Genomic DNA, 12017 nt, shown 5'->3' on the forward strand with positions numbered 1-12017 from the left:
GGACTCATGGATCGAAATGGCCTGTTACTGTGCTGGATGTCTAAATTTTTTTTTTCAAAATATAGAGTTGATGTTGAAATGCCTGATCACATAAGTTGCTGAGGAAGGAAGCTCAATGCCAGGCTTTTAAAGCTGTGAAAGAAAGGCTAACATCATTGTTTGCTGGTAACATCTATTCTGATTGCAAACTAAAACCACCCTAGTGTACAATGCAAAGAGCTGAAAGGGATCGATAAAACTTCATGTTCATTGTCCAGAATTTCATTCCAATATGTGGCTTAATCTTCTTGCCCTCCCACCCCCCAAAAAAAATATTTAAAGACCTCGTTTTAGCACGATTTTAATCCTTTAAAGAATGACTGTATTGCCATTTTTTTGCCCTAAAATATTGTTATTACTGCTTGATATCTCCATTCATGCCTTCATATCAAAGTTGCATATTTGTCACCCAGTGCCATATTGTTATTGCAACCATTGGATCAGGGTGTCATTGCCTTAAGTGCTATGCAAAATTTCATTTGCAGTTATGGCTTCAAAAGGTTGGTGGCTTAATCCTCAATTTTGAAAGGACTACAATATTTATCAAGGCATCAAAAGCACTGATAAAGCATTGAAATCCTGCAGATGCTGGAATCTGGAGCAAAAAAAATACTGTTGGAAGGACTTGGCAGGTCAAGTAGCATCTGTGTAGGCGAAGAAAAGCATGATTGAGGATTTGGCCTGAAACCCTGCATTGTCCTAACCAATTAGGAAGCTGGTTATAATCAAATTTTTTAAGAAAAATAAACAGATTGGTGTTAAATGCAGTTTGATTGGGGGGGGGGGGGTGCATTAACACATGGAGCTCTGTCTTTTTGAAGAGTTTTGGCCTACAATAACCACTTTTTCTCCCACTGATTCTTGACCTCTGGAGTTCCTCAAGGTTTGGTGTTGGCTACTTTGCTACATTTTTAAAATTATGACCACTAAATGTATGGTGAAGAGTTGTTAAGATCTTTTAGGATTAAAATTCATTCAACGTGTCAAAATGAACTTCTTGGAAAGAGCAAGTGTTTGGTATTTGGTTGTTGTCAGTTGTGCTGGCCATATAGTCAAACAGCTTTTATTGAAAAAATCTCTTGAGTTGGAAGGGGAATAAATAAAAAAAAATGAGACCAGGTCATTTCAAAGGTAACAATTGGAAGCAGTTGGATTTTAAGGATTAAAAATCTTAAAATTTTAAGATCTCCTATTTATGTTTATATCTGGCTCAAATTATAGAATGGTGGTGATTATGAACCCAGATCTATCATCTTGTAAAGTTGGTCTATACTTGTTTGCACAATGTGTGATTGAGGTATCTAGTTGTAGGTTAGTTAAATCTGTCAAATGTGCTTTGATCGCATGTCATAACATAACCTCTTTAAAGATAATCTTCCCTATGGTAGACAAAGTTAAAGAATTTCATTTAAGTTACATTCTAAATGTAGTATTATGTGACAATAATGGAACGTTTACCTTTTATTTCCTTTTGATAATTTTGTATGAAGTGGTAGCCATATTTGTTACTCCGCTAACAGCAAATATAATTTGTTTCTCCTGTTAAGTTAAACTGCTTTTATGTTGAATGCTGAAGTTAAACTGAAGATGCTTGATATCATTGGACAGTTGGAAGTCAGCAAATAGACATTACTGTTAAATGTCTCAACAAGAACAATTAATGTCTGCAAATGCTGTGGTTTTAATGTAATACACACGTGCTGGAGAAACTCAGCAGGTCATGCAGCGTTCATAGGAAACAAAAGTATGTTATCCATGCTTTGGGCCTGAATAAAAAGGTGGGGGGAGCTGGAAAGAAGTGGCAGGAGGAGGAGCACAGGAGGCAAGTGGTCATAGGTGGATATGGGTGGGAGGGAAGGAGAAAAAAAGCTGAGTGAGAGGAGATAGCTTTCTAAACAGAGAGGAAAAAGTGGAGAAAGGGCGAGAGAGACAGGAGGGGCCTAATGGAAAGCAGAGTCGATGATAATGCTATCTGGTTGAAGAGTGCCATAACAGAATATTATCCCTCCACTCAGAGAGCTACACCTCCCCCTATCACTTTCCAGCTTAATTCTCTTCTGCTCTCCCACTCGTCTCTATTTATGACCACTTATCTTTTGGCCTGTGCTCTTGCCCCTTCTTTCGAGGTCCCCCCACCTTTTTCTTCAGACACCTACTTGCTTTTTGCTTATCCCCGACGAAGGTCTCAGTCCCAAAACATTGCTTATATCCCTTAAGCTTCCTATGAATGCTGCATGACCACTGGCAGTTTTGTGTCTCAACAAGAATAGTATGCATATGAATTGTAGCAGGAAGTAGAATATATAACTTTCTGAGCCACAAGAAGGATCTTTTGAATCGAATTGGGATTTCAGATTTTATTCAGCACCAATCACAAATGTTTACAGATATTGAATTTTCAATAGGATTTCTACCTTAATCAAATTGAAACAATAGCACAACGCAAATACGAGCTAAGTACAGATATATTCTAGGACAGATGATTTTGGTAAATGGTTTATCTTTGCCCATTGTCATTGGAATTTATAATTGAAAATATTTAATGTATATCAAATTTTGTTCTCTGAAAATTTTAATCTAAGGATGTTTACTCCTTCCAAATTTTTTTTAAAAAAAGTTGATTTAATATATCAACTGTTATACAGTTCTCATGTAAGGTCTTTAACCTAAAGCATTGACTGTTTCTCTTTCCAAGCAAGCTGCATGGCCTGTTGAGTTTTTCCAGCATTTTGTGTTTATATTTCCTATTTTGAGCATTGACAATTTTTTCTTGATTTGAAATTAATTGATTTGTGGTGTGGTGCAAGACTCACAATATAAACATTGCTTAAATTCATCACAATACATCACCATTTCCCTATTAATGGTTTTCTTTTTCTCCTTTCCCCCATCCCCTTTATTCTTTCTCCTAAAGCAAATGGTTATGAGCCTTAGAGTGTCAGAGCTCCAAGTGTTATTAGGCTATGCTGGACGGAACAAACATGGGCGTAAACATGAACTCCTGACAAAGGCACTGCATTTATTGAAAGCTGGCTGCAGCCCAGCTGTTCAGATGAAAATTAAGGAACTATATAGGCGGAGATTTCCACAGAAGATTGTGACTCCTACCGATTTGAGCCTTTCTTCTGTCCATGCAACTTCAGCTTCCATGACCTCGCCACTGTCGCCATCTGCTCTCCCACAGCTCTCCTATGATGGGCATGCAACAACATCTCCGCTGCTTGCTGTTTCACTGTTGGGACCTAAACATGAACTAGATCTGCCACACCTGACATCATCACTCCATCCTGTCCATCCTGACGTAAAACTGCAGAAATTGCCTTTTTATGACATTCTCGATGAGCTGATCAAACCAACTAGTCTAGGTAAGAAACAAGTCAAAAAAGTATTGTTTTTCTCCCATTGCTGTGGCCTTCATCTTGAAAATAGAAGGCATAATTTAGTAAACAAAATTCGGTATTTTATTCAAAATGTGGGTATCTATTTGAAGAAAGCTTCATTTGAAATCTGTTAAAATTGTTTTGCTCTTTTAAGATAAATGCATACTGATTGGAACTTCACACAATAGTACCCCTAACTTCATCCATGTAATAAAATCAATGAAATTACTACTGCACATATTTTTATATTTGTGCCAAAACAACGGTGTTGAATGCGATTTTAATTCTGATTTTATTATCACTTCGAAAATGGAAATTGAAATTTTGCATTAGAGGCTTGTGCCACCTGAGCAATGCCCGCAGCCTCGACTTTCTTTGACTTTGCACTTTTTTAAGTTTGCAGTGATTCTTCTTGAGAGAGTAATGATGTTTTACAGAGTGGAATTTGAATACTGCATAATCATGCAATAATAAGTGTCTCAGTTCTCGAATGATCCAGGCTTGATCATGTTCATGGGTGCATTCTTCTGGAGTTTTCTTATGGGGGGGGGGGTTTCACCCTAATGATGACCCCATAGATTTATTGGCTGATGTAAAATGCCCTTTGTGCAGATTAGTAACAAATATCCTTAAGGGGAGTTGATCAGCATGCGAGAGAATGTATGTTGCAGAGCTTCAGGGGAAAGGGACTGATGGGATTCTCTTGCTGGGAGCCAACATGGACTCAAAGTGCTGAATAACCTCCTTCTGGGCTATTATAATGAGAAGCTATGACTTGATTGTTCTGTGGGTTGGGATATAATTTACAATTGCACTGATCCTTCTATACCATGAAAGGACATCTACAACACTTGATGTAGGTTAAAGGCAATAAACATTGTGAAGAACTCCACATGTCCCTCACGTAAACTGTTCTCCCTTCTGCCGTCTGATTTTTCTCCCAAGCCATCAGGTTCCTGAATTCCCACAACGTATGTGGATAGTGTACCGTGGACTTTTACAGTATACATCTTAATAGTTTAATGTGTTTAAATTTTATTCTAACTTATATTTATGTAAATGGGCTCCATAGTTCTGGAGGAACACCATCTTGTCTTTACCGTACGAGCATGGTATGAATGATAAATAAAGGTGACTTGACCTCTGAATGTCTCGCCCACTCAAATAAAACAGGACAATTTGTCCTTCTGGGATTTGGACTGAATTCAGTAGTTCTAGGAACTAATATTATTAACTTGACATTTATTCCCAGGACCCCTGATTTCAATTGGAAATTAAATTCTGCATTTTTAAAAACTTAATAATGCACATTTGGAATCTTCACTCAATTTCAAGTCAAATTGGACAGTGTTGCTCCGAAACGGTTTTGTGGATTTTTGTATTTTGTGCATTGTATTGCAATACTTGACCAATCAGAGCCTGCTTGTTCACATTTTGGGTGAGTGTGCAGTTTACGTTCTTTATAAAGGCACATTGAGAAAGGATGTTTATCATTTAAAGACTCATTAAATCGTGTTTTTTTTTTTTTGCTTATCCACCATATAGTTGACATTCTAAGTACTTCGTAGTACCAAAATACTAACTTCAGTTTAGTTTTATTTGTCCAGTTTGGAATATGTCTCAAGTTTATGCAAGTCTTTAATAAAAAATAGTCATCAAAATTGTTTGTTATTTATACTGAGATGTTTGCTACTAGATGCATGTGATTCCTGTACCTAGTATGTGTGAAATGTTTTACCTGCTTTTCATGTCTGCCAGAATATTGGAAAGACATTTTTGAATTTTGAAAAGAGCCAGGAAGATTAATATAGAACTTTCATCTGATGGATAAATTAATTTAATTTCCCTGGCTCTTTTCAAATTCAACAAACCAAAATGGATATCTGTGAATATCCTTTTATTTATCTCTTTTTCTATGTTGGCATATTGTGGTAATTTAGCTTATACTATTGCTTACCTGTTGGATGGCAGCAAGTAAGATATACTTGTGTATGCGCTCATCTCCTTTCATTACTTGACCACTGCCATACTTTTCAATACATCCTTCCACTCTGCCACAGTAAAATGATCTTGCATGCCTTCATTGTTTCCTTTGTGTAAGTTTAAGCCTCTAGCTTTCCAGTACATCTCAACTGACCTGCAGAGGAATTTGGAGTGGGAAGGAAAAGATCCAATTGTCGTGGTCGATGTGAGTTTCAGTGATGAAGGCAGAAGTAGGAACCAGCTTTTGCTAAAGGAATTTAAGCAGCTTGGGGCTAAATTAAAAAGCAGCACCAAGCTATCTGAAGTACATGCAGATTAGCACAGATAAGACGAGAGTTAAATGGGTGGCCCAAAGACTGGTGTGGGAGAAGTGGGTTTAAAATTCTGGGCCATTGGCATCAGTATTGGGGATGGAGATGGCTGTCCTGATTTTGGGGGTGTGTGGGAGGAAGGTGGGCTCCATCTGAACAGTGGTTTAAAAAAAAAATGAAGGTATGCAGAAACCATGACTGAAGTAAAAACAATGCTGGAGAAACTCAGCAAGTTTATATTGCAAAGATAGATACACATTCAACATTTTGGGCTTAAACCATTCACATTCAACATTTTGGGCTTAAGCCATTCATCAAGGTAGGAAGCCTTTTATCCACCTGAACAGTGCTGGGACCAGGGTCCCGAGAAATCACAAACTGGAGCTGTGGATAAGCTTCAAAATAAATCACATGGGGGTGGGTTCAATAGATGAAAAAAATATGGATGGTTAAAAAGAGAGTGCAGGATAGGATTTTGAAGTCTCCAGAATCAGGACAAAATTTAGAAAAGGATAAAAGTTTAAACTCATTTAACATGGTGGCAAATGTGAGAACAGTGGTGAACACTGGATTGAAGATGTTGTATTTAAATGCATGCAGGGTAAGAAATAAGGTAGATGAAGTTAAAGTGCAGTTAGAAATTGACGGGTACGATATTGTGGGCAAAATTGAGACCTGGCTGAAGGAGCATCATAGCTGGGAGCTAAATATCCAAAGATGGGTATCCGATTGAAAAGACAGGCAGGTGAGCAGAGGGATGGTGGGGTGGCTCTGTTGGTAAAAGAGGAACCAAATCCTGAATGAGAAGGGACATAGGGTCAGAGGATATAGGATCCTAACCCTAATAGGAGAGTAGAGTTGAGAAACTGCAATATTAAAAAGACCCTGATGGAAAATGCGTACAGGCCTCAAAATAGCAACCAGGGTGTAGAGTGCAAATTACAACAGGAGTTAGAGAAGGCGTGTTTATAGAAAAGCAATATTATGATGGTCCTGAGAGAATTCAATATGCAGTTAGACTGGGAGAATCAGGTTGGTGCTAGATCTCAAGAGAAGGTATTTGTGGAATGCCCATGAGATTTTTTTTAGAGCAGCTTGTGGTCAAGCCCACTAGGGAAAAGGCAATTCTGAATTTGTTGCTGTGCATTAAACCAGATCTGATTCGAGATTTTGAGATGAAAGAGCCATTAGGAAGCAGTGATTATAATATGACAGTTTGTGACAGCGAAGCTAAAATCTGATGTGTTTTTCTGACAGAGGCATGAGAGAGGAGCTGGCCAAAGTTGATTGAAAAAGGAGCCTAGCAGGGAAGACGGTGGAGCAGTAATGGCAGGAGTTTCTGGGAATAATTCAAAAGGGGCGGGATCCTTTCATTCCAAAGAGGCAGCAGCATAAAAGCAAAAGGAGGGATTTGGTATTTTTTTTAAATCAGAGGGAAAGCCGGAGAATTGGGTAGCTTTTCAAAATCAAAAAAAAAGCAATAACAGGGAGAAAAATGAAATTAGTAAGTATGCTAGCCAATAGCACAAAAGAGGTTACCAAAAGAGGTTTTTTTCAGATACATACAGTAAAAGAGAGGCAAGAGTGGACATCAGTCTGCTGGAAAATTACATTGGAGATGTGGTAAGCAAAAGCACGGTGGATGAACAAAATAGGTATTTTGCATCAACCTTCCCTATGAAGACACCAGTGATATGCCAGAAATTTGAGAATCAGGGGTCAGAAGTGAATGTGGTCACCATAACCAAGGAGAAGGAATTTGGGGGGCTGAAGATGGACAAGTCATCTAGACCAAACAGACTACACCTCAGGGTTCTGAAAGAGATGGTTGAAGAGATTATGAACACAGTGATGTTGTTTTAGGAATTGCTAGAGTTGGCAATGGTTCCAGAGGACTGGAAAATTGCAGATGTCACTCCACTCTTCAAGAAGGGAGAAATGCAAATGACAAGAAATTGTAGGCCGTCTGACAAGAGTCCATTATTAACAATGAGGTTTCAGAGTACTTGAAAGCCACAAGGTAAAATAGGCTGGTTAGCATGGTTTCCTTCAGGTGAGATTTTGCCTGACATATCTGTTGGAGTTCTTTGTAGAAGTAATGAGCAGGACCAAGGAGAGTTGGTGGGTGGTGTTTACTTAGATCTTCGGGCCTTTGACAAGATTGTGCAAGTGAGACTGCGAAACAAGATGGGAGCCGATGGTATTAAGGCGAAGGTACAAGCATGGATTAAAGATTGATGGATAGAAGGCAAAAAGTAGGAATGAAGGGGGCCTTTTCAGGCTGGTGGCCAGTGACTAGTATGGTATTGGTCCAGTACTTTGGATCTGTACGCAAATGATTTAGTTGATAAAATTAAGGCTTTGTGCCCAAGTTCGCAGATCACATGAAGGTGGATAGCGTTGAGGAAGTAGAGAGTCTGCAGACGGACTTGGATAGGATGGGGAAAATGAACAAAAGTGGCAGATCAAATGCAGTGCAGGGAAGTGCTCTTTGGGAGAAGGAATAAATGCATGTGAAATTAAATGTTTGGTATCCTGTAACCTTGGGTCTCATAAACGAAATGGGTAAATTATTCCAAATTATTTATACATTTACTAAATTGTTTTGTGTATGATTGCAATTACCACGTCCAGGATATTGTGTAGAGGCCTGCACTGTGGTTTGGAGAAACACTGTTTTGACTGGTTGTACATTTATAATCAGATGACATTGAACTTGAAAATGCTTAAGAAATTTGGAGGACAAAAAGATAAAGGAGAATCCTAGAAAGTTAAGTATATTGAGCTCAAAAGGCTACCTAGGGAGAACAGTCCCCTTACAAGATGGGTGTGAAAATCTTTGTGGATCTGTGGGAAATAGGTGAGGTCTTAAATTAATACTTCTGGTCTGGACTTACCATCGAAAGGGACACAGAGCTAGTGAGTTGAAGGAAGGAATAATGATACCCTGAAGCATATCTATTCTATGAAGAACGTGTTGGTCGTCATCAAATGCATAAAAATGAATGTGTAAATAAAACTGTGCCTTCAGTTGTAAATTTTGGCCAACTATTTGAGGCTAACAACTACTTGCACATGAAGAATAATCGTTTGAATGAGGAATCCGAAGACTGGCAATAAAGACAGGGAATGTTCTTTAGTTAACTTTAAAATTTATTGTTACTGCATAGTTTCTTTTTTTTAAAAAAAGTGTATTTGAGTATTATTTTATCACTTACTTTGGGAAGTTCTGTTAGTCCTGTAACACGCACGTTATGAAGATGATAAATTGTTGGCGTCCAACTATACTTCAGAGTTGCACAGAAAAATAACATCTAGTAAATGTATTTTTACACAAAGGCATTAGGGAGCCCTATACACCTTAATGCACACGTCAAACTCAGGCCTGCGGGCCAAATTTGGCCCGTGATATAATTATATTTGGCCCGCAAGATCATATCAAATATGTATTAGAGTTGGCCCGCTGGCCGCCGCGCCAGTATAGCGCATGCACAACTAATACTACAAATCCCAGAATGCTTTGCAAATGCATTGGCACCGGCCCGTCAGCCCGTTAATCGCCCCCACCTCCTCTGTTTACTTTCATTAGTATCTGCGACCTGTCGCCCAACTCACACGTAATAAACCCCTTAAGAAAAATGGCCAAACGAAAGACAGAAAACAGGACCTTTCAAGACAGGTGGGAGACAAACTCTGACCCCAGAGTTTGATGAACTTGCATCTAAGAAGAGATGCCAAGTATCTGGTTTAGACCCAGGTGCATCAGAGTAAATCACACTGTAGCAAGCTGAGCTTGGATTAATATTTTCTTTGGTTAACTTTGGACTGTTCATCGTTGAAGCAAGGTGTTATTTTTTTGACTTGTTGGCTTGTGAAAAAAAATGCATTTAAAAGGAGCTTAAAGGCTATAGAGAAATATTATTTATTGAATATTTTATTTCTCATTTGTTAATGCTTCTGGAAAGAGTTTAACCAAAACTATTATTAAACATTTATTTTAATAAGAAAAAGTTTAACATTACATATGTTGAAAGAAGAGAAAACATGCAGATGTTGTTGAAAATTTTCAATAAATATTTAGTTCGGCCCACGACTTAGTCCAAGTTTTTAATTTTGGCCCTCCGTGAATTTGAGTTTGACACAATTTCAATGCAAGGGTACCAGATAGCGCACATGTAAAGGAATTGAGGCCCAGTCAGCTTAAAGGAAGAGCAAAATCTGATGAGCCAGGTAATGAGCAATGATTGCTGAACAATGGGACACTCGATTATTGAAGTTTTGCTGTAGTGCAATACCATTTTTATATTTGTCTTTATTTTAGCATTACACCATGAGTCAGTTTTTCTAGTTCTGAACCCTAATTAGCATTGGTAGAGCAAAATGCATATGCACATGGACATGGAGAAGGAGAGTATTCCATATATCTAGTTGTCTTGGATTCCACACATGGAATGCATATCTAAGGCACAAGAGATTGTCTTGTGGAAATTTGTCTGAACTGGTGTTGAATCTTTGACAGAAGAATGAACAGTTGACATGACCTGATTTGGAATAACTAGTTTATGGATATATCAAGGTCAAAGATTTGGGAAAACGGTAAACTTAATTTGTACATGCTGCTAGATGTGCACTGGTTACTTCTGGTAACATTGTTTTTGCAGTCTTGGATTCCAATTTCTGCATGACCGGGTTATATTGAGTCTAACTACTCAATTTTCCACTCAGCTGCATTTAAACGATACCAGCTGGTCATGAAACCTGCGGATTCCCATAAATTTTAATGGCAATTTGCAATGCACTTTTTTGTAAAATTAGACCGAAAGCTTGCAGCATCCTCTCCAGAGTGCTTGGGATCTGTGTGAACAAGGCAAAGAGCCACATACTTCCTAGCTAACAAGACTGAAGAACCTTTAATAAATAGTGCGGTGTATGGGGCAGGAAGTTTTGCAAAGATTATTCAGTCACAGAAATTTACAAAATAGAGGGAAAGAAAGATTAGATTCAGAAAAGGAGCTAAGAGGCAAAAATTGATCTTTTATTCCACAAGTTTAAAAAAAAATCAATGGAATTGGACAGACAAATTGTAGGCGGTTATTTTCATTAGTAGTATGCCAATAAAAGACTACATTGAGTTTGGCCCAGAAAATGTATTTCCAAGCCTTTAACTGCCTTTTGACAGGTTGGTATGCTGAGTGATGAATACTACATATTTATATTTGTTTATTTTTAATTTTATTATGATGGCATCGAGTGCCTTTGCCAAGTCCATTTATACAGCTGGTTAAGTTTCTCTTCTTGATCAGAAATGTTGATCAGTTTAATTAGAGAGTTTCCAGTGATCTGCAGAGACTAGTGTTGGGACCTTGTTTGTGATGTATCAATGACTTGTGTAAGAAAGTAGGTGGGTGAGTGAGTAAGTTTGCATATGACAGATTGGTGGAGATGTAGTCAGTGTATAGGGCTGTCACAGAACATAATAGACTATTAATCGATTACAGCTATGGGCAGAGAAATGGCAAAAGTTTAATTCGGGAAAAATGTGGTGTTCCACTTTAGTTCAAATGTAAAGGAAAAATGTACAGTTAATGGCAGGTCTCTTTTTTTAAAAATGTGCCAAATATCCGTGGCTCCTTAAAAGTAGATAGTGTGGTAAAGAAAGCGAATGGCATCCTTGGATACATTGGTCACAGCAATGAGTATAAAAGTAGGAAGTCACATTGCAGCTATGTTAAACTTTGTTTAAACTGCACTTGAAGTATAATGTGCAATTCTGGCCGCCCCATTTCCAGAAGAATGTGGAAGCCTTAGAAACGGTACAGAAGTGATTTGCCATGATGATGCCTGGATTAGAGGGCGTGAACTAGAGGAGAAGTTGGACTAACGTGTGGTTTTCTCTGAAATGTTGGAGGCTGAGGGCAGACCTAATGGTCTCAAAATTTAGAGGCATTTGACAGACTAAATGTGGCTTATTGAAATGAGCAGCTGTGAGGAATGGTTATTGGTTTAGAGCAAGAGCACCTTTTCTCAACTGGCAGATTATGGGGATTCTAGATTTAAATAGTGCACTGTCGGCCTATTCAACAGCCTTCGGGGGTGATACTGGAAAAGAATGGGGGTGGGTTTATGGGTGTTTTGCATAGCCATGGTGATTTTTGTTATGGTTGTCTTGGTTCTAGCTTAGGAAGTCATACTCCCTGGTTTAAAAGGGCCATATGCAGGCCAGAGGTCACCGTGCATAATGCACGAACTCAGCTTTGCACGTGTGCATTGGAATCTCTGAAATTAGCTTTACTGTCAGTGTTTA

The 12017-nt window shown here is 38.4% G+C and overlaps 1 protein-coding gene across 4 annotated transcripts in view; it reads left to right on the top strand.

Annotated features, from left to right (window-relative positions):
- Positions 1–12017, top strand: part of pias1b (protein inhibitor of activated STAT, 1b) — a 126976-nt gene that overhangs the window by 55719 nt on the left and 59240 nt on the right. For all 4 annotated transcript variants that reach the window (XM_069911712.1, XM_069911714.1, XM_069911711.1 and 1 more), the window contains one exon: positions 2954–3404. In XM_069911712.1, the coding sequence (XP_069767813.1) occupies positions 2957–3404 (448 nt within the window). In that variant the 5' untranslated portion in view covers positions 2954–2956. The remainder of the gene's footprint in view (positions 1–2953; positions 3405–12017) is intronic.

The sequence above is a fragment of the Narcine bancroftii genome, chromosome 14 (genome assembly GCF_036971445.1).
Source record: "Narcine bancroftii isolate sNarBan1 chromosome 14, sNarBan1.hap1, whole genome shotgun sequence".
In the NCBI taxonomy this organism is placed as follows: domain Eukaryota; kingdom Metazoa; phylum Chordata; class Chondrichthyes; order Torpediniformes; family Narcinidae; genus Narcine; species Narcine bancroftii.